General features: G+C 50.2%; 1 protein-coding gene across 1 annotated transcript in view; it reads right to left on the reverse strand.

The window, feature by feature from the left end:
* Positions 1–23,521, reverse strand: part of MEGF9 (multiple EGF like domains 9) — a 50,212-nt gene extending 26,691 nt beyond the window's left edge. The window contains exon 1 of the mRNA XM_050320295.1: positions 23,185–23,521. Coding sequence (XP_050176252.1) covers positions 23,185–23,521 — 337 coding nt within the window. The remainder of the gene's footprint in view (positions 1–23,184) is intronic.
* Between the last annotated feature and the right edge of the window lie 210 nt (positions 23,522–23,731).

A 23,731-nucleotide genomic window follows, 5' to 3' on the forward strand; every position in this document is an offset into this window, starting at 1 on the left:
CCAGTGCAAAACCCCTGCTTTACCAGCAGGCTGGTCATTATGGCACAGGACACACTGACACAATGAACTGGAACAAGCATCTCCCATTCCTGAAGAGGGGGTACAGAATCCCCTGAAAATCTGCCCTCAAGGGAACACTGAGCACATGGAAACAGCTTTAAAAACTGGGAAGGGGCAGCTGTGGGCAGACAAGAGACCTCCACCACCTAAACCATAACAGGTGAGCAGGGACAGCTCTGGGGACCCACATCTCTGCTTTGGGGACACTCTGTGTTTACAGGGGTTCTGGGAAGCACACACTGAGCAGCTGCTTTCTTTAAGAGAGAAGCAAATCTTTTGATCAAGTGATGAGTTCCCAGTCCCCCCGCACGTTATTTCTCATAACACTTTAAAGCCCCAAAAGCACTGAAGAGAACAACTCTCTCCCTGGCAATTTGTTTCTGCCAAGAGCTTTATCTTCAGTGCAAAATATTTAGTGCCTTAATAATTTAAAGTCTTTCTCTGCCAAGAGTGAATTATAAACAAGGATTATTTGCAGAAATAGTGCATAAAGTATCGGGGGCTTTACGCAACTGCTGGTGTTTGTTATTCCCTGAGAAGAGCTGGTGTTCAGGGCACTTCATGGAGAGGGGAGAGGCCGCCTCCCCATCCCAAGAAAACTTGACTTAAAGCTCAAATCACGTTAAGAAGACTCAGCACTAATGCCCTGTATCAGCAGAATTATTTCAGATATTTATCAGTGATGCTGTACCCTAATCCAATGGGAAGGGCCTCAGCAGGTGCCACACCAAAAACCAGTGACCACATTAGGATAAATTTATGAATCTGTGAGTAATCTGAAATCAGATTATACTGAGGACCTCAGTGTATCTTTGGAGACACAAGCCTTAAGGTCTCCCTCACCACAGCAGTGAGTTTTCAAGGAATGCTAGGAGCCATGTGGGAAGGATCCCACTCTCCCCAAAAAGGGACTGTGCAGGAGCACCTGGTTGTTAAACATGGTTTTCTTTGTCATCTATTTTCTTCCAATACACAAAGAAATATGAGTTATTTAGCTCTGTTACTCTATCACAGGATCCCCACAGAAGTCATGTTGTCCCTATACACCTGTGAAATTGCACCTCAATTTCCTTCAATCCAAACTAGCAAATAGGACAAACACCTCAAGATCTGCAATTATCCACTTCAGCAGCCACTTCACATAACGAACCAAATTCCCAGCTCAATTATCCAGAACCTTATCGATTTGGGCACTTGGGCTTCCCCCTGCCAACAGATGCCACGATAACTTGTTGAGCAAAAGCACTTTGGAGTTTGTCAAACGTGCATCAAAACAAATTTCCCTTTCAAACCTCATTACGTGCAGTGCCATTAGACCTGCCAGACTCGATTAAGACAAGAAAACGAGCATCATACCTGTTCTACTGGCACAGGAGGCACTGAGAGGGCAGGTCCTACACAGGGTGATGAGCTGCTCCATGTGGAGACCACCCTTGTGCTCCAGCAGCACCACAGCCAGAGCCACCTGAGACCATCCCAATGCTCCAGCTGAGACTGAACTCCTTTGGTTGGGAAGCAATAGGTGATACAAGTCAAATTCCCACTGGAAGTGCTGCCATCCTGCTGGAGTGATGTGATGGGGAAGAGCTCCCCCATGCCAACGGGGACCACTCGTAAGCACTGCCCTGTTCCTGCCCTTTCCATCCACCAAAGCAGCTCTGCAACACTGAGAGAGCAAGAAATGCTGGGATAATCCACACTAACACTGGCAAAAGCAGCTTTTTGTTGGGAGGTTGGTGGAACTCCAGCTCCAGCTGTCTTGGCAGCACGGGGGGAGGCTGGTTCTGCTGGTGATGGAGGCACAGAGCTGAGCCTGTCTGGTGCAGAGGCCACAAAATCACACCCAAGTGCATGATAAGACACAACAGGGCACATACAGAAGATATACCCCAAAAGGGTTGTTTGGGGGAGGTTCTTGCCTCCCCCAAACCACCCCAGAGATCTTTGGGGAGGGATGGTGGTCCCCATCAGGGAAGCAGCAACACATGTGGTCCCAACCCACCTCAAATGCACCCAGCTCAGCTCACACATCCACTTGGGTGATGCAACTCCGAAAATGCCCTGAAGCCCCTGAGGTCGGGCAGCAGAGGAAGGAGATCCAGACACAGCACTGAAATCCATCGCCTGGCACAGCATCGAGGTCGAGGTTTGACATGATGATGTACCAGACTATGAACACCCGAGGCCTAATTTAAAAGGCACTTTGTTGTCCCGACGGCAGCCGGGCCCGAGGAGGCGAGAATGGTCCCTCAGCCAGATAAGGAACATCTGCCCTGGACTCTGGGAACACAGCACAGATGATGAGCACTACAGAAGAAAATCAGGGAACATTGTGCTGGCTCCCAGCCATATCCTGGCTTTTTGGAGCCTTTATTCGGTTTTCTCAAGCAAATGTTTTGCTTTTGAAGGTAACCTTCAAAAACACCTCGCTGAGAGCTTTTGTGAACACAAAGGAATGAACAAGGGTGGATGAACCCCGGAACTGTCCCACTCCAGGATGCTCAGCCACAGCTGGAGGTATTGTGTTGAGGCTGGGATAACACCATCAGCAAGGGGAGCCAAGGGCAAAGACCTCCTAGGGATGGGGCACTAGTCCAAGCTCTGACTCTCCCCAACTTGCTCTAGTGACTCACCCTTGCTCTGCCTCAGTTTCCCCATCTCAGGGAGTTCACCCACCCCCAGGGCCTCCAAGCCCTGCTCATCTCTGCCTGTTTCCCATTGCTAAATCATCGAGGTTCCCCTTCCCTCCCCACAAAGCATTATACAAGAGCTCAAAGCACATGGTTAACACTGATAAAACCCACCACCTTTGCTCGTGATGGCACTGACAGGCTTTAATTAATTAACAGCCCCATGACGTTTAGAGGTGCCAGAATAGAGGCACCATAAAACTGCATGTCACTGCCAAATGTTCCCCCTTCAAATAGAAAACCCAAACACCACTCCCTTCAGGAACAACATTTAACCTTCACTTTTCATTGCTTAGAGGCAGGTGAAGTGAAAGGGAAGGTACAGCAAGGGGCACTGTGTGGGACACAAATTTAATGTGCAATTTCAGGCAGCCCCAGCCCCAAATTGATTGATTGTTATTATGCAAAAGTCACAGGTTACCAATAAACTGGGGAATAGACATTTCTATGTTTTATTGATTAGATCCACAACAGCACTGACACAACCAAGAACCTCCAGGTTTGCAGGTGCCCTCTGACCCCTCAGTGTGGCCACCCCAAGCTCAGTGCCAGCCTCCCCAACACAGATCTCAACCTCCAAATCCCACCCTGATGCAAAACCCAATTCTGCAAACCCCAGCAACATCTTAGCCTGAGCCAGGTCCATCATGACACCACATTCCTTCATCTCCCATCTCCTCCCAGTACTTAAACAGGGTTTGTTCTGGAGTAAAAGTCCTTTCTCAAATTATTTTTTTTTTTTCACATCCTTTCAGCTTTGCAGTGTTTTAGGTCCTCACACATATTTTAAGCGTGATTCCTTCTCCCCTCCAAGCCACTTAGTGAATGAATAATTTAAAAACGGGTGAAATATTTACAAAGGGCTAAAGAAGCCAACACTGTGAAAAGCACGAAGGTCTCTGTGAAACCACTTTTGCTGGGGACATCCTGAAACAGCACAAATCCTGAACAAACTCACCTCCTCTCTGGGAGCCCGTATGGAAAAATCCAAGATTCATTTTTTGGTTTAAGAACACGCAGCTGTAAGAGCAAGGGATGTCCCAGGGATGCTATTTATTGTCCTGCTGCAAAAGCACCCCCAAGGAGACAGATATTCTCTGTTCTTTGGAAAAGATGAAGGAAAAAAAAATAATCTATTTAACCTGGAGGTGCCTGTTGTGGGTTTGGGGGGTAGCACAGCCACAGCAGCACTGCCACCAACACACAGCTCAGCAAGAACCTCACCTCCCAAACACCTCACAAGTATCCTGCTGGATTTAAAGCAGCAGGAATCATGCCAGGCAAGGGCCATCTCCTGCCATTTCACAGAGTCATTAAGGGTGGATAAGACCTCCAAGATCACAGAGTCCCACCTTTGACTGATCACCACCTTGCCAACCAGACCAGAGTTCCATGTGCAGTTGTTCCTTGAACACCTCCAGGGACAGGGACTCCACCACCATTTGTTGGTAGGGGCAAAGCCAGAAGTCCCCACCTGCTCCCTCCCTCACCTGCACACTAAGGTGAGCAGCCCAAAGCCCAGCCCTAGGCTGGAGACAAATGCTCCTTGATTACAGAATGTTTGCAGTTACCCTGGGTTTATACCAACTTCCCTTCACACCACTCTGAGCTCCCAAAACCAGCTCCAACTGAATATCCCATTCACTTCCACAGAGAGGATGAAGCCACTGTATCCACTGCACACAACAGCATCTCATTGCTGGAAAGGCTCTGTTTTGGTATTAATTTAGCAGTTTCTCCCCTCTCCCACAACCCCATACTTCATTCCCAAATTCAAACCCTACCTTCTCTCCCTTCTCTCTCACTTCCCCTTCTCAATCCCTCTCCAGGTACCATATTCCTGACAACACAGGAATAAAGGGATCAGGCAGCAGGTTTAAAAATCTATCCAAGGTCATTTCCTTTCCCCTTGTAATTAAATTGTGGAACTCATTGTCAGGGGATGTTCTGGCTGCCAGAAATACCTACGGCTTCAAGGGAGGACTGGAAAAGCTCACGGAGGACAGGTCTGCTGGTAGCTGTTAAACACAGGGATCTGGAAGAAGCATCCTAATGGGAAAGTCCCTGAAATGCTGGCAGCAAAAAGTCAGGACTATGCCCTGCCTTCCTGGCATTTTCTTCTGGCCAGTCTCGGATGGGTAAAGCTTTGCCCCGAGCCAGGCTGGCAGTTCTGATTTTCTCCTCATTTCCACTGCTTGGGGATGGTGGAGGCTCCAGTTCTCCCCCCAGACCCACAAATCCCCCTTAAAGAGTTAGGCACGGCTTTTTCCACTGGGAATTTTCTCTTATTACAGCCAAAGGCACAGCTGTGCTGCACCACTGCTCTTTCTTCCCCCCTTGCCTCTCAACAGGCTCTTTCTCTTACCCCTGAGAAGACACTTCATCCATCCCATCAGTACAATCCACTGATGGGATGAAAAGGGCAATGGGATGAAGGTCAGGACAGTACTGTCCCAGCATGGGATAATGAAAGTATCCATGAGCTGATTGTTAAAAGAGAAAGTTCTACTTTACAAAGCCCTTGTAAAACAATTTACTGAGCTCCAGCCCGTCCCTTCCACATCTCCAGTGCACCATCTCAGCGTGGGCCAGCCTAGGCCTGGACTGGTATTTGCGTTCAACTCCACCACTCCTCACTTGGATGCAACCCCAACAGATGCTGTGAGTGCAGGAGCTGCTGTTATCCCAGTGCAAGGATGCTTTGGCCTCCAACCTTCCCCCACAGACTGCAGCAGATCTGAGAGGGCACAGCCTGGCTGAGCTCTCCCACAGGGAGCTGAGGAACATCTGCCACGGGCTAAGAGCTCCTGCAAGAACAGGATCAGAGATGAGCTGATGCACTGTGACTTCCTAAAGAGAAGTGTTCTGCCAAGTCCCAGGACTCATTCCCATCTAGACAGCACTCAGCACAAAATAATAGTCAGCTCTTGCATCACAAAGGTGCATTAAAGTGCTCAGACCTGTAATTCACTCTCACTTGAGGCTACAGTGCAAAGCCAGAGTGGCAGGAGGACTATCTCTGCCTACCCCCAAAAAAATTTTATATACATATAGGAGTGTCTTCTGTTATTTAGCATTCATTTATTACTGAGTGCCACAGATTCAAGGCACTTAGAGACTCCACCAAGCTCTGGGCACTGCAGAGTCTGGTGTGCTGGTGGTGAAGAGAACAACAGCGTTCACATTAATACTGTTAAGAGCTTTACACAACTCACTTGTGCTGCTCCAATAAAAGGCTTTTATGGGTCAACAAGGGGAAAAATACAAGAATTTCTCAGTGCTCCTACATCACTTGTAATGTCATTAAAAGATTAAACATACTTGTTGAGGAAAATCAAATCAGATTAAATCTCTCTCTTATCACTTGGAAAGAAGTACAAAGCCAAGGTCCCAACTCTTGGGGTCACCACAAGCACTTTCCATCAGCAGGAAGCAGGCAGGGCTGGGGCTTCAGCCAAACTCCAGCTCAGCCCCAACAGTGTCACACTTCTGCCATTCCAGAGCGATGGGGCATCGCTCCCCACCGCAGCTCACAGGCCCCCTCTCCCTCAGCAAACCCACCCTCAGACCCTCCCCAAATGCACAGGCTGCTTTACTCCCTGGGATTATTCTTATTCCTTCCCTGCACCTGCAATGAACATACAGGCATTTGGTTACTGAGGAGTTCCTGAAAGCTTCTCCACACGGAAGAATTCTGTTGTTTTTTCTTCCTTTTTGATGCTAAACGAGCCAGTAACCTGTGCAAGGAGCTTTGAACCTGCTCATTCCCCAGTAAACAGTGCTTTAAAAGTCAGACTCACAGGTGTAAAACTGTCTTGGGAGACTAAAGGATAAAGCCCTGCAAACATTAGGGGGGGAAAAAAAAAAAAGGAAAAATAAAAATGTATTCTCATTAACTTTGTATTCCTCCTGCACTGGGAGATCCCCATGTCACAGCACAGCTGGGGCACAACACCTGAGGAGCTCCCGTGGATGGGACAAGGCAATGCCAGGAGGAACAGGAGTGGTCCTGGAGTCATTAAGATCCAGGTTACAAGGCAAAAAGCTGTGCAGGAGGGATTGCACAGCTGCAGCCCAGGAATTATTCATTCCTATATAACAATAAATTTCCATACAGAGACAAACCCTCCGGGTCTCTTATGAAGCAGACTGTGTACAAAGAGGAATGTGGCCCTAAAATGTTTATGATACAAGAAGCTACAGTAACTTCAAATAGACCAAATAAATGCTCGAGGATTAAAACCTCCACAGTTTGAAAAAAATAAGTGGATCCAAGCCTTTTAATTAATTTAAAAATAGTTTTGTTGGCATTTGACTTCAGTTGGTTAGATTTTCCCACTAATATTTCCACAAATGTCTGCAACCATATAAATATTCCATGTTTCTGTTTGAAAATCTCCATATTTTTTACCACCCAGAGCGTGACACAGCCAACCCAACTCGGGGTTCAGAGATAAACAGGGTAAAAAGTAACTTTGGCAAATATCTCTCTACCAGAGCCCAGCAACCCTGGCAGCTCACACCCTCCTGACGTACTTGTGTGGCACCTCTCAGGAAATTAAACTGTTTTGCCAGCAAAATACTTTCGGTCAAAGATCAAGACACCTCACACGGGATGGGGTTGGGAATTTATTAGCAGATTCCAATTTTAGTATCTATCCACCATGCCCTTAGCAGAGAGAGGGATTAAAAAGAGTTGCATGAATAATACGAACTATAATCATCTGTTGAAGGCTCTGTGTGCTCAGATTCCTGCAAAAAGTAATTAAACTCACAAACTTTGCTCGGTGCTTTGGGGAGTTGCAGCTAATGAACGAGCACGTTAATTTATACGGGAGCTTTAAGGAGCTACAGAGAAAATCCTGAGCAAGAACTGTCCTTCCAACTGTTTGTGTTTGGGCTATAAAGTTGTGCTGCATGAACAACCAGCAAGAAAACAGGGGGATAGGAGATGAGTTGGAGGATGAGCTTGGATGAACAGCTCTTTATCACATCTCAGCCTTCCCAGCACAGCTCCCAGTGAGACCTTGGGGAGAACCAGCTCTGACCATCAGCTTAAACTACACTAGCGATTTCTCCTTGCTTGAATTAACACATGAAAACTTCCTTGCAAGCAACTCCAATAAGATGCAGAGTGCAGCCACTGGATTCCCTAAACATAAAGCAATTAGGGAAGGAATCACCAGAGACCTGCTCCCATCACACCTCCATTTCTAAGATGGTTACAAACAAGAAGGGCAAATCTTCAGCCCCAAAAGCCCAGGTGAAGAATGCAGGTGACTCTTTTGGTCCACTAAAGAAGCTGGGGTTTGCTTCCCACTCTCTATCCAAGAGCTTTTTTGCACAAACACAGTACTTGTGGCTGGTACATCCCACCCCACACTCCCAGGGCTCCCTCCCAGGGATGCTGCCCAGGCTGCAGAGCAGGGAATCTGCCCAGCTACAGGAGCTGCACATTTGTCTGACACAATTAAGTTGCTTAAAACCAAAATACATTGCTCCAAGGCACGCAGCCTTCCAGAGCCTTCTCCCCTCTGGACCTTGCCCGAAGATACAATAGCTCCTCTTCTCCCAAATCACTGCAATTAACTCTTAATGCTCTCAGGGACAATTTCAGCTTCAGTAGGAATTGCTGTGACTTCCAGCCTCCTCCTTCAGACCACCCTGGGCTGTGCTTGCACCGAGCATCCCCTGAGAGCTCCATGGGTGCAGGTGAGGAGAGCATGTCACCCCCAGCCATCGCTGCCCCAGGTCCTGGCTGTGCTCACACTGCCTGTGAGAAAAGGGAATGGCCAAGTTCAGGCTGCTGGAAAGGCGTTTTTTGCTTAGCACTGAAATCCCAGCCTAGGTGATAATATCTGCTTCAGCACCACCAGCTGCTGAAACCTGCACCGAAGGGAGGGGAGCTTGGTGGGGACTGTGACAGCCTCCATTCCTCCGTGCAGCTACATCATGGTATGAGCTCCAGGGCCTGGATCTCTTGGGAGGTTTCCTAGTGAGGTGGCAAACACACAGGGCTGATCTCACTGCAAAAAAAAAGCTTTTTTTGTTGTGGCAAAGGCATAACAACCCAATTTCTTTACACTGCAGCATAACCAGATCCTTCACCGATGTACGGAGGGAGCTGCAGCTTTGCCTCACCACTGACCCCAAGCAGAGTTACCAAAGCTCAGTCCAGCACAGAACGGCTGTGGTAGGAAGTCATCCCTCCCTTCCCTCTCCTTTACAGCAGTCTCTCTTACACTGGGAGGGAAGGCAGAACAAAAGCTGGAGATGTCAACAGCGGCAGTGCAGGTGTGCAATCAATCCATAATTCAATATAAAAACGCTGGGAAGCACATCCTCCCCCAGCCACAGGCAGAGGAACGCTCTGCATCTCCTGGAAGCAGCAGAGGCTCCTCAGATGGCTGCCACAGCCCCCCAGACGGCTTTGGGGTACACACAACCCCTGCAGAAGGTCTTCACCTTTTGGGGCAGCACAAGCATGAGGCCCAGGTTTCTCTCTGAGCGAGCAGGAAGGATTTTCAGATTGCTCTAGTAATTCTCCAAGACAAGAGATGCATTCAAAAGGAGACTCTGGGCACCCACAAGAAGTGGAGGATGGACCAAAGGAGGGTCACATTTTTGCTCTGCACACAGGGAAGGGGCCCACCATGCTTGGCACACAGGCAGCAAGAGGCATTTTTATAACTTTTTGTGCCTTTTTTTTTTTTAAATGAGGATGAGAGGGCACACTTGCTTTGGAGGGTTTCAGGCTATTTTTTGTTTAAGCCTGTGGAGAAAATCTGGAATGAAAACTTTTATCAGTAACTCCAGCAGGTGCCCAGGGCAGTTCTTTTTAAGCTTCAGCTCCTCCAGCCGAGGAGCAAAGGGACAGTTCCATTAACAAAGGCCCCTTTTATCCACGGTGTTAATAAACACTTACTGAAAGTGTTAATAAAAAGAAGCTTTCCAGAGCCTGAGCCACGACCCCAGTACATCTCAGCTCACTGCATTTTCAAGCCTGGATATCTCACAGAGTATTCTGAGTTGGAAGGCCCCAACATCACAGGATTCATTCCCAATACATGCTCCTATTTTTTTTTTCCTACTCTAAATAAACATATTTAAATGTAGACTTTTATTCATCACAAACAGCAAAATATCTTTCTTCCTTTCTCACTCACTTTAAAGGCCGAGCAGGGGAAGGGAGAGGGACTTGAAGAGCAGAAAGCCCTTTGAGAGCCTGCAGCCAGCAAGTCCCGGCTCTCTCACTGCTCCCGAGCTTGGTTCCAAGTTTAATAAAGGTGTTTTGTCTCCTTGCTTAATAAGTGGAATTACCATAGCAGAAAGCCCAGCGGGGGAGAGGGATAGCACGGAGCATGAGTAATCACAACTGGTTTCGGGCAGGTTTTGCCATTTGGGTCCTGTTTCAAGGTTATGATGACATAGCGCTACGGGCTAGTTTGGAGTTACCACAACTCCTGCCAGACAAGGGGTTGTAACATGCAGCGTGCTGTAAGCAGGGAGAACTGCTGGGACAGAGCAAGGAGAATGTCATCCGAGCTGGGAAGAGAGGTTTCCTGCTCCATAAGTTTTATTCTCTTATTTTATAACGCAGCCCTGTGCTTGCCCTGCTGTACTTTGCACAGGACAGTGATGCAGGCACCTCCAGCTCACATGAGGTGATTTAAATCCCCCCTCTGAGAACTTGTTTCACACCTTCGTCCAGCACCTGCCAAACTGGGTTGCAAATGCTGCAGCAAGACAAAGTTTTCTGGCAAATCCATGGAGGAGAAGTTGAGCTTTCAAAGAAGGAACTGATATAGGCCAGGACACGTCATGGAAAAAGACACCTGGACAGAGAAAGCTGCCACTTATCACTGGAAACAGGGAACTGCAGCAGATCCAGTATCATCTGCTGAGGGGGAGCAGCCAGCACAGTGCACCTGAGTTGTACTCCAAATCTTCCTCCAGCAACTGCAGCCACAGCATGAATTTAGGGAGCATAAATTCCTCCCCTGAACACACAGCAGAGGCAGAGCCCACCCACAGGGGTTCCAGGGCAGCTGCCAGCCCCTGGTTCCCCCTCACCTCTGCTTTGAGCCCCTGAGACCTGCAGCAGGTGAGTGACTCCAATCAGGGCTGCACATCAGCTTTTCCTCTCTCCTTAGTCACCACACTGCTGCCAGCACGGACAGACCCTGTAGCTCCATCCAGCCCCAGCTCCTGCCTCAGCCACAAGGTGTTACCTGTATTTATTTCTAGCAACAGCTCACCTTCCAGAGGGAAATGTTTCCATTAAACAGCACAACTTCAGCAACCACAAACAAACAGTGACTTAAAGCCTAAGCCAATTCTATGAAACCTCCACAATAAATACCAGGTCATCCAGCAGAGTACAACAGGCAACAGCCCTGTCCCACAGAACACCCAAATCCTCTTTAAATAGGGAAAACTCTTAAAAGTGTGACAGGGAGGATGGAGGCAGCCAGGCACAAGGGTTTCAGGCACCCTGTGCAGTGCTTCCCCCTCTCACCCATAGCTCAGGCACTAAGCTGAGGCCAAGTCCGAGCCAAGATGCTAAAACCAAACTGGAGATTTCCAGGGTCGGAGCTGAATCCCTCACCATCACCAAGGGGGAATTACCCCCGGCAAAAGCAGCACACTCAGTCTTGGGTTGGTAAAGCCAAGCCGAAGAGATGCTCAAAACCACAGAGCTTCCTCTGCAGCCTGTGGGTCAGCTAGAAGAGGTTTGTTGACATTTCTATCCTGACCATTTCCCCATTTTTGAGGGCTTCATAATGACTGTTTTGGCATTGCAGAAGGAGGAGTGGTGCCTCCTCTTCCACCAGCTCTGCTGCCAGTGAGAAACCCTGCAAGAAGATCATCTGAGTCCCATCTGCAAAGAGACACCCACTGAACCCAGGGAGCTGCAGGTACGTGACACAATCCTGAGGCTCTGCTTTGATGTGGCCAAGAGTGCAGCTACTGTAAAATATATCACCTGGTATTACATATGTACAGGTGGGAGAGCATCAGCTCTAAGGCAAGGACCACCTACCCCACATATACCTGACAGTGGGTACAAGGGATCCCCTAAGAGGGATCACAAAGTGATGGGTGGAGGAGCAGAGAGAGGAAGGCATCAACTCCCCAGTCCATAAATTTGAACTCACCATCTGCACACCTCCTGGAAAGCTTTTAAGGGGTTTGTAACCAAAAAGTGTCGATAACCACTGCCCCAGACATTCCCTAACACCAAACTGGGGTGCTGGGGGGACAGGCAGGACTGTCATTCTGTCCATCCCAACCCAGACCTCACCACCTTCTGCAGGGAAGACAGTGCCCCAGTTGTAACTGTCCCTTCAGAGACCAGTCCATTTCTTGTTTATTTTTCATTTTAAATGGATTAGACATGTACAAAAGCCTCCCTTGAAAAGAAACAACCAAGATGCAAAAAGGATGGGAAGATCCAACTGCGAGGCGTCAGCACTAATCCACGTCAAAGGGCACGCTGTCAACAGCTCACTGTGAACTTCCAGGAGGAAAAAAATGCTCAGAATAAAACAGTTAAGACCAGATAAGCGTTTGTCATTAATTATCTGGAGTCAAACTTGGATTTCTCAACAACACAGCCCAGCCAAAGCAAGCACATTAATAACAGAACATCTCTTACAGGGAACTCCACGTCGGGCATGCAGCCTGCCCTCGGAGGGAGAAAGGCTGGAGGCAGGTGGAGGCTCTGTTTGCTTTTCTCTGATAACAGGTATTTAGTTTTTGACGTCACTTTGTTTTATCGTAGCCTGAAACCCGGTCGAGCAGCCCAGCTCCACCTCCCCATCTGCTCCCTGTGCCAGCTGGCCCCGTGGCTGAGGGGATGCTGGGCAAGCCACGGCCATGCCACATAGCCCACCAGCTCCCCAGACCCACACAGGGAACCCCACCCTGCCTGAGAACTGGGGGGCACCGCAGGAAAACCCCACAGGACAGATCCTAACACGACACAGCTGCTCGAGGGAGGGGAGCGCTGGGAGCGGGGACGGCTGCGCTCGCATCCAAGTTGACTGCGGAGCTGAGAAACAAGGCAAATCCCCCCAAATCCTTCCTCGAGTACTGGGAGCAGTAGGAATAAAAAAAAACAACCACAAGTGGCCTTGGCAGGGAAGGGCAGAGCACGAGCTGAGGAGGTTCCCAAGACATCACCTGTGCTGGCAGCAAGTGAGCAAACACCCAGCCCAGGCAGGAGCCGACAGGTCGCCATGCTCCACTTCAGTCCCAATAACCCTTTAGCTCTGACAAACAACCTGAAGCAGATCCTCCACATTCTCAGGATACCCTGGGGTCCTCACTGCATCCCAGCCCAGCTGCCCACAGCCCTCAGGCTGCAGTTTGGGTGGGAAGGGGTGCATGGGAATGCCCCCACCACACCCCGCCCAGCCGCGCTGTTGCGCAAGGCTCCCTGTCCTTTCGCCATCCAGCAACGCTCCAAACAAAAGGCACCACAAAGGTTGGGTGCCTCTGCCCCATTACTCACACATCTGCCATCGAGGCATGTTTTGGGGAGGTAGTTTGGTTTGCAGGAGCCACATCCAAAAATCCTGCCTGTTCCCTCAGTGCCCAACACGGTGCATCCCTCCTGATTTTGCCCCCACGCAACTGCTCAGGTGTTCCCAGCATGTTGTTCCCAACACGCTCAAAGAACAACCTAAAAACCAGCCTCTAATGTTTGCTTTGTTCCAGGTGATAAAAGACATGAGTTTTAGCAAGTAGAATATATATATATATTACAATATATACATATATCTGTATATCTTTTTTTGAAATACAGGGAAGAAGGAAAATGGAACCATTGAAGTTTTCATGGTCCAAGGAGCTTTGAAAAATCTGGAGGGAAAGTACAGAACATCAAGTTTAAACCCTTTTCAATGGAAAAGCCCATAAAAGGAAACAGGATCTTTTGCAGAAAGATAGATATTTTGCTGATTTTGACAAAAAGGTCTGTTCAGAGGAGGGGGAAAAAAAACCTTTCATTTAAATGTTTTCAACTAGCATTGCTTTGTACCTTCACAGTGCTGCTCATGAAAGCATCCTCACAAACTTTATTGTTACTGCTGGAACATGGTGTGCCCTGGGAGAAGGGTGGTCTGACCATGTGCAGGCAGGGGTTTGGAGACAACCCTTGCCTGTACCATGGAAATGAGCAGGTATTATAAAAGGCAGGTGGAAAAAAATTATGTATTTTAAAAAATAATCAACTTCCTCCCCTCCATTTCGCCCCAGGGGAGGGGGGAAATGCTGATCCTCCAGCTCACAGATGGCTCTTCTGGAACAACCTCCCGGTTTCCACCCCGTTGGCCACGTCTAGTGATGGGGAAGGATTTGGGAGCAGGGATGAAGGACATCAGGCTCTCTCTCCTCGACGTCAGCAGCAGCAGCACTGCACATGCTGTGCATGCCATGGGATGCACCACGGGATGTGGTGGGTATTTCCTGGGATGAAACATCACCTCTGCCCTCCAATCCCTCCCCAGCCACAACCACAGAGGAGGAAGCTGTGGGTCGAGCACACACCTTCCTGGCAATTAAAATCATCTCCTTAATATCCCCCAGTCCCAGCCATCCTGTGACAGGCCACAGAAAATATTAATTACACCCTTTCCCATTCAGACAGTTCCTTTCTCATTCAGGTGCTGCTGGATCTGAGTCAGAGCCAAGCTGGCATTCAGCAATTGCACACAAGGGAAGATGGAGCATCACCTAAAAGGTTGTTGTTCCACCTTGTATCTCCCTTGAAACTTCACACAACTGCACACACAGCAATGAATTTAGAGTAATACCACCAATGAAATGCTCAAATTAATAGCAATAAAGTGTAAGTGCTCCACGTGGCTGCAGCAGAGCCATGCTGGGGAAAACGACCTGTGAAGGCTTAAAAACCAGCACACGATGAGACCACTGGGAGGAAGGAAAAAAAAAAAAAGGCAACAAAACAAACAGTCCATTTCAATCTCTTTTTCATAAAGAGCCAAAATGAACCCAGGAACACATCAGAGAATAATCATTTAGCACAGATCAAACAGGAGAACTAGCATATTAAAAATACATGCAGCATTAATCAGCTACGCAGAGTTATGTGCCATCATTTCCATAAATAATACAGGATCAAAGCAGCCCAAGCAGCACTATCAGTTAATATAGTCAGCCAGTCAGTCAAAATAGAGTAAAGCTGCCTGAAAACTGTGGCTGTATAATTTGCCAGGAATAAAGCAGATTCATCTGAGAAGTGGCACGACCAGTTAAACGGGTAAAGGTTACCAGCAGCCTCCTCGTCATAGGGAGGTGATGCCACAAAGGAAAGGGAAAAAAAAAAAAAAAAGGAATTAAGGGTTAATGCAGTTTCAAAAAATTATTTAAAAAAAATGAGCTTGGGGAATATCAATAAATTTTGTCTAGTGGTAACCCCATGAAGAGCCAAGGTGTGGGGGAAAGGTGGGAGGACCAATCCTGCTGGGAGCATCTCCAATGGCTGGAGCAGGGGTGAGCCATGGGATGAAGCCCACCCAGAGCCCCTATCCAGGGTCAGGGCAGTGCCAAGGAGCTTCCCCTTGCCCAGGAGAAATCTCCCCGCTGCAGAAACCACCCGTCCTGCTCAGGGTGAAGGCTCAGCACCAATGGCCTTTAAACATCCACCCATCCATGCATAGAAAATGCCTGTGTCATTAAGCCTTTTGCTGAAAGGCTGCAGAGCCATTTAGCTGCCTGATTTTTAAAACAGGCATGTGGAGCAGCTCGAGCTATAAATAGCAGGGATGGTTGCCTCGTCATGTGTCTGGGGGCTTATTTATACGGACAGGGGGCAACTGAATCAAAAATGGTAAATAAAAACCAAAAAAAAAAAAAAAAAAAAAGGCATCTTGGACTTCTCTGCTTTAAGTCCAAGATGCCAGAAAGGAAAAAAAAAAAACAACAAACCAAACCTTCGAGGTTTTTTCTTTTTCTTTTTCCAGGCGCAAAGCGAACGCCCATCGCTCATGCTCAGACTCTGAATCGGTTACATTTACAAGGCAAATTGTAATTCATACAGCAGGTGTTCAGAAACTTAAAAAAAAAAAAAAAAAGAATCCTCCTTTAAGCAGCACAAGACCGAACTAAGGCTTTGCATTAGTCCCTGTGGCTCCGGGGAAGCGCCTCATTCACTGAAATAGGACCCGTGTGTGTGAAGCAGGAGCAGAGACCTCAAAAATTTGTTCCAGAGTGGGGGGAATAAAAGCCCTGAAGGGTTGGAGCAGAGCTGCTGCCAAATAGGAGGGCTGGCAGCCTGCGTGGCATCACGACCCTGCTGCATTTCGGGTGACGAAGGGCGATAGGAATTTTGCATGGGAAGATCCGGGATGAGCATCGGCCAGAGGAGGAATTCAGCCTCCAACAAAAGAGCCGCTCTGGGCAGCTCAAATGGTCCCCGGGCGATTAAGTGCCCCGGCAGAGTGTTTGGAGGGTCTATTCTTCGCAGGCAGCAAGGCGCAATCCCGGGAAACCACGTGGATCCAGCATCCCCCTCTCTGTTCCCTGCCTTTATTAAATCGCCGGAGAAAACAAGGGGAGACAGCCAAGCTGCTCCCAGCCCTTCAGCGCCAGGACACCAGCCAGCTGGGATGCAGGAAAAGCTGGACCACTTTTCCAGCATCCCTTGCTGTGAAGAATCAGGGAGAGGAGCCATGGGGGAACAAGTGACCCCATCAGATGAGGTGACAGCCTCCACTGCTCCTCCAGGAGCCGAGACCAGCACCATTGGGAAGTTTCCTAGTGAATAAGGGGGAAAATGTTCTGCCAGACAAATGAGGTTCAATTATTCCAAGTCCAGAATATCTTGTTAGAAATGCTTCCAGACTGACAAGCTCTAATCCAATAAAAGACCCTTCCAGACAAGCCCTGCTGGGATTTTGGGAGCATTTTCCCCATGGCAGGGACCCAGAAGCCCCCAACCCCACACTGGGGATGGATTTAGCCCCAAGCACAATAAGCACATCAATCTTACAGGACAACCTCAAGGCACAGGACCCTCAACCTTACTGGAAGCTTAAGCAGAAGCAAAGCAAGAATGACCATTTAATTTCAGTCTGACAGAACCCAAAACTCAAATTAAAAAAAAAAAACCAACCAAATAATTTCCTGTGAACCAGAAATCTGGTTTGTAGCCAGTTTAATGAGACTGAATTGCAACTGGTTCTGTTCTCCTGGGGTGGTGGAGACACACGACCCCCCAAGGCAGGGCAGATGGCTGGATTGCAATCTAGCCCTTAGCTCATAAAACATATTAATATTCCCAACCAATTATAAAGTGCCAGACTCTGCCCCTCTGGCCCCTACTCCCACTGAGCAATGCCTCACTGAACAAGGCAGCCCTGTTGAGCTCAGACATGCAACACCTGCCAGGGCAACAAAGCCTGTGGCTTTCCAGGACCTCTGAAGCAAGCCTGAGCCCTTGCTCCATCCTCTGAGATCTCAGAGCTTGTCAAGTCTCAGGTGCAGTCAAGGTGCTGAACAGAAATCCAGCTCCTTAAAAAATAAAACAAACAAAAAAAAAATCATGTTAAGTGCTTGTCAGGGGTAAAGCAGACTGAGCCTCCCCATCCAGCCAGACGGCTGGAAGAGAAATCCCTGCCTTCAGCACCCGGCCTTGGCATGAGTTTACTCCTAATGCTGGCAGATGCATCACACCACTAAGATCCTGGAAGCACCAGCGAGCACCTCGGATCTGCAGCAGCGCTCCCTGACAGTCAGTTGGTGTCAGCTCCGCAAATGTGAGTGGCACACAGTGCCTCAGCCCTGGGTATTTATAGGCCACGGGCTCTCATCAAAAACCTCTGAAATCTTTCCCCTGACTTCAGCAGACTCACATCTGGGCCCTCTGCTCCTCAGAGACAGCTTGTTCTGTGCTTCCCTGCCCACAGCCACGGGGTGTGGGATGTCCTGGACATCCCTGTCCTTGTGCTGCTCACTCACAGGCAGCTGGTGAGGACAGACTTGGGGACAGGCTCAATGCCCACCATTACACAGCTGGGCAGATCCCATGATGCTGCAGCCACCTCCAAGACTGCACTGAAGCAGTACAAGGACCAAAGTCCCCTCCAGGATGGGGCTATTCACCCCCTGAGGTTACACCTTGGTGTAGCCCATGAGATGAGCTCTGCTGCCAGCCCAGCACCATCACTCCAGAACCACAGCGCTCCTGTCCCCTCTGGCACAGCCAGGCAGTCGACAGGACTGAGGCCAAGGTGCCTCTCTGGGAACAGGCAGCCCCAGGAGGATGCTCCAAAAGCAAAACCAGCCACTGCCCAGGAAGCTCATCCCACAATTGGCCACACATTTCCCAGCTGTTTGGATAGGCACAACCTTTGCACTCCATGCAAACCCCAGTCGGTGTTGCAAGAGTTCCCCTGGTCACACTCCAGCACTCCCTGACTGTCCCAGACACCCTCACAGAGCTCAGAGGACCAGCAAAGGCACTGGGACACCTCCTGCCCATCCCACAGCTTCAGACAAACCACTTTATTCCGTGCTCCAGCACCTTTTTTCCCCCCACAGGCTGGTGCTTGGGTAGTACCAAGAGCAGCCAGATAAACAACATCACCACACAGCACACAGTGCCATTTTACAGATGGCATTTTCCAAGTGGCAACTCAGTGATGTGATGTCTGAATCTCAGCTATCATTTAAAACAAAATTAAAAATAAAAAAGCAAAGCCCCAGCAGAGAGAAGATAACAAACAAGACCTTGGATGCTCTGTAGATCCTCTCAAAAATATCCCGATATTCAGGAGCATCACTAAGTCCCAGAATCTCAAAATCTTGAGCCAGGACAGTTGGATGCATCTGATACAGGAATGACTCAGATGGGAGCGTGGAGGCAGGGAGTGACATTTTCTGCTGTGGGCAACATCCCTTTATTTTAAGCTCAAAGCTACAAACCTCACATTTTATTACTTGATTGAAAAAAGCCACTCTCTGCCCTGGCTGCTCCCGTACTCATCCCAAGGAACAAGAACCATCCTCCTTATCCCCAGCCTTCACATCCGTAACTTCATTTCCATTTCTTTAAATAAATTTAAATCCTGCTGACACCTTGAATACAAGTTATCTCAGTAAACACATTGAACACAATCCCAAGCCCTCAAACGAGGAAAGCTTAAGCTGCCTTCCCAAGCAGTGAGCAGAAGGAAAGCTCCAACCCCCACCCCTGGCTCCTTCAGATTGTCCCCCACGGGGTCAGAGGCAGACCAGGGGCATTCAAGCAGGTATCTGTATGAACCCTTACAGGGGTGGGAAGACCTCTACCAAAGTAATGGCTCAATGGGAAGAGAGAAGGAGTCACCCAGAGCTACAAAAGGGACCAGCACTGGCACAGTATCCTGAAACTGCCCTTCAGGGAGCTGGCTGTTTCTGTCCTACCGGGCTTTGAGAACTCCCAACCCCTCAAGGAACACAGCCCTAGTGTGGCAGGGTCTGGCTGCTGATGGTTCCATGACTTGGACCAAAGTCTTTTCCCCACAGCAATACTGCTGGTGCTGCAGGAACCCCACCCAAACCTGCCTCCACTATACCTTGTGCAAGAATGGGATGCACAGCCCTGTACCTGCACAAAAGTAAAACCCTCCAGCTCTCCAGCTGGATGATGAAGAGCTGAAGCCAGCACTCACCAGTCCCCTCCTCACCCCAACACCTCCCCTGCACCCAGACAGTCACCCAGGTCACCCCCAACGCCCCCAGGGATTTGTCAGGCTCCTCTTTACAAGCTAAACCCATCAGCTAATCCCACCCAAAGCCACAGCCTCCACCCATTGAGGGGGCTCTGGCTGCACCGCCTCCATCTGAGCTGCAGCACCTCAGCAAGAGGTGGCCCCGCGCCAGAAGCTGGAGACCCATCAGACATCACTGCACACCCTGACTCAGCTTTCACACATTTCCGTAGCAAATGTGACACCTTCCCCTGGTTTAACTGCTCTGAGCCACCAGGCCATCTGCATTTCCTGCCCTGTGGCTGCAGCAGAAATTGCTCATTGGCCCCTCCTATGAGGTTCAGAGGTGAGGAGTCAGACCCAGCACCACTTCTGGGAGCTGGTGACCCTGCAAGGCAAGTGAAGCACAACAGAAACCCCAGGGAGGAAAGAAGGCAAAAGCTTTCGGGATCTGAAACATTTAGTATAGTCTAAAGATGCCTAAACCCATGATTTGGGTGCAACTCCTGTGCTGACCCAGCACAGCACGGGGACAGCAAGGCTGTGAAAGGAGGTTTGGGCTTTTCAGCCCATCCGTCTGCCATGCATGGGGCTGGAAAAAAAAGAGTCAGAACAAACTGTCCTTCAAGGAGACCCATATTGTTCAACAACCCCCTACAGAAATGGGTGGAATAGAGCAGTTTTGTTCTTTAGGGAGGCAAAGTCCAACCAGGACCACGCTGGCCACTGCAGCTGCATCTCTGCTCCAAAACAAGCACCCACCCGAGCAGCAGCCATCCCCAAAACAGCTTCCCCAGCAAAGCTCCAGCTTCTGCTTGAAACAAGACTGTTGTGGATAAAAGGAAGAGGCAGAGTCTCCCCGGCGGGTGTTGGAGGCTTTGGCGATAAGGCAGGGGATACTTCTAAGCTTGTCTCCACAAACACGGGGATTAGCAATTTACTTCTCTTAAAAACAAAATCCGGGATTTTAACATGATCACAGGCTTGGAAAGAAAAACAAACATCAAGAAACTGGGAAAGGGAAGAAGAGAAGGAGAGCGGAGCAAACAGGCAGCTCAGTGAAAGCTGAAGTGCTTCTTAAATTGGAATGAGAAATGCACTGGAGTCAGACTTGAAATCTTGGTAGTGCTGAACAACACGGACTGTGAGGACTCTCACACCCATTTCTTATCAGTGGTAACACCATGGGCATTAAGGGAAGCCTTTCTAATGATGTGCATGAGAAAAGGCCCATTTGTTTCATGCAACAGAGCATATAATGAATTAATTACCTATTGAATCGGAAAAGTAATGTTGAAAACATGTTTGAATTAAAGCTAAAGGAGGGTTTCAGCTAAACCCATTATGTTCACTGGTTTTGCTGTACCTTCAGTGCTTAATGCCCTTTCAGAGCAAACCTCTGCACAAGACTCCAGTGTCACACCAGTCATGGCAGCACAGAAAAGCCTCATAAAACCCACAGAGACCATCTCCCACACAGACCCTAACCTGTACCACCCACCCGTGGCACCTCCAGAGGCTCCCACATCACAAGGGGAATGCTGCTGAACCCACCATCTCCTCCCTCCGCTGCCTCGTCCCCCACAAGGTGCCCTAAACCCCACCCAGCCCACGAGCACCCCAGCAATCCCTCATCAGCCAGGGCTAATCTCAACCTGTCACACTCAGGACTAACAAATTGGGCTGTTGGAGAAGACATAATCTGCCCGTGTGTTCCTACCCTGGCCACCACTAGAGAGTAAAGGCACCAGAGAGCAATTTTGAGATCAAGTGGCTGTAGCCATTAATAATTAGCACTTTAAAACTTCAGAGGGTGATGCTGGCCTCCACAACCCGAGCTCAGCACACCCAGGGATGGCAGGGAGGAGCGCTCATCCTCAGCGCTCCCATTTCCCAAGGGAGAACTGAAACACAGGGGTGAGGGTGCCCATGGCAGCACGAGGTACTGACACAAAATCCTCCCCCCAACTTGCATCCCTGACAGCTTCTACGGCAGAAGACAAAGGATGTTATGTGAGCATCCCACACAGGCATCTGGGAGCATCCCAAAGCCACTGCTAAACCAGTCACGTCCTGCCTTGCAATGCCTGCACTTTTCACTTGGCCCATATGAGAGTGATGCTCTTAAAAAACTCACTGGAGCCCAGGGGTGGGAGAGACGATGCCACCTGACACCGATGGAAACAAACACAACACAGAAGGTCAGAGGGGTAAATCTGCTCCAGGAAGCTTGGGGTGGGTACATGCATCCCCCTGGCTGGCACCCAGAGGGTCACACTGCACTGCACATGCCAGTGAGTTGTTCGGTTGATTCAGTTTGATCCTGGCACAACAGAGAAAACTGCTTCTGCTTTAAGAGCACTCAATCCATCCCACCTTTATCAGCAACTCCTAATCTTAAGACATTCTGTTTCTTCCAGAAAAAGCAAAGACAGAAACCTCAATGGAAAAAAGGGAATTAGAGTCTGAAATCAAGCAGCTCCAGATCTTCAGCTGATTTTATTTCTAGCCAAATAAAACAAGTTGATTAAACCACTTGTTCAGACTGCTAAAGCTACCAGAAGAGCAGAATGCATCCCTTTCACATCAGAGGAAGCTCAATGCACTTAAACCAAACATCTTCCAGGTGAAGAGAAAAAATACATAACAGGAAAGGATCAGCACTGTAGTACTTGCATGTGTCTGAACATAAACCTTTGGAAATGCAGAGCGAAGCCAAGTTCTTCAGTAAAGTAAGTGGACAAAGCTCCCTCCATGGACTCCAGCAGAGTTTTGTCTACTTAATCTATAGGCAAACCACAGTCTCAGCTTTGAAGAGCATCAGTGTTTCCATCTCCCTGGGAGTGACCAGCACTGTCACTGCACTACACCCAGCAGGAGCTTGACCTAAGAGCTCAGCCCTCCCATCCACCTTTTACCTCTCCTCTCCTCACACTCTTCATTGATCATTTATTCCCATTGCCACAGCATCTTCCTCAGCTCCGTATAAGCCCCTGAACACAAGAGGGTCAGGATGAGACCTACTGAGATGTATCTCTCCTAGCACAGAAGAACAAATGGATCTTTTCTGCCCGCACACGCCCATCAAGTACCGCGGGAGTGTGGGGTCTGAGCTACAAACACACCCTCTGGCATAGGTAAGAACAAGGGTTCCAGCGACACCAAGTCATCGCTAACCTCACTCTCCCAGCAGCTGGCACGTGGAGGTGGGACACCGGGAAGCCTTGATGCTCACAGAGCTATCTGACCTCCGAAGTCCCCCCGGGGGATGCTCAAGGCCAGCACCCACCCTGCTGGACACTGCCCCGATACAACGGCGATGGCAAGGACGCGTCTTCACCTCCTCCACGGGGAGCGCGGCGCACACCGGGGACCGCTGCCGGGAAGGATGCTTCGGGCAGCCTGGACCAGCACCTGCTCCCCAAAACCACCAGTGACACCTGTAACACCCCCAGCACGGCAGGGGCATGACACACCCGCCCTGCCAGACCCCAGCCCGGGGTCGGTACCCCCGCACCCAGCCCCAAGGTGGGGAAGGTCGGTGCCGGGCACACGGGGCTGAGATGCTCCGGGGGTCCCATCCCGCGGGGGTCGCTGCAGCCGGAGGGGCCCGGGTAGCCGCCGCCCCGTCCCCTTTGTCCACCCGGCGGAGGATGGGGCACAGCCCCGTCCCGCTGACACCCCCGGCCCGCCACGGACACGCGTGGGCCGCTCACCTGCGGGGACGCTGCCCGTCGCCTCCTCCACCTCCTCCTCCTCCTCCTTCTCCTCTTCTTCTTCCTCCTCCGCCAACGCCTCCTCCTCCTCCTCCTCCTCCCGCACCTCCTCCGCGGGCGGCGGTGGCGCGGGGCTGCCCCGGGCGGGCGCGGCGGCGGTGCCTCGGGGCCGTGCGGGCGGCACCGTGCCCGGGCTGCCCTCAGCGGGGCCGCCGCTGCCGCTGCCGGGCTCCGAGGGTGGCGCGGCGCTGGAAGGCGGCAGCGCGGAGGCGGCGGCGGCGGCCAGGAGGGCGGAGAGGCACAGCAGGGCGAGCGCGGTGCTCGGCCGGCGCCTCATGGTGCGGCGCGGGGCTCCGCCATCCACTCATTCATTTGACGCCGAGGGGGGGGGCCGGGGGAGCAGCGGCGGCGGCGCCGGGAGCGGCGGCGGCTCCTCCCGCCGCCTCAGCCGGCCATGCCCCGCCGCGCCCGCTCCCAGCGCCCCTCCGGCGGCTCCCGCCGCGCCGCGCCCCGGCTGACAGCGCCCGCCCCGCCCCCGCGCCGCTGC

The sequence above is a fragment of the Myiozetetes cayanensis genome, unplaced genomic scaffold, assembly GCF_022539395.1.
Source record: "Myiozetetes cayanensis isolate MyiCay16 unplaced genomic scaffold, myiCay2020 scf23, whole genome shotgun sequence".
NCBI classification, from domain to species: domain Eukaryota; kingdom Metazoa; phylum Chordata; class Aves; order Passeriformes; family Tyrannidae; genus Myiozetetes; species Myiozetetes cayanensis.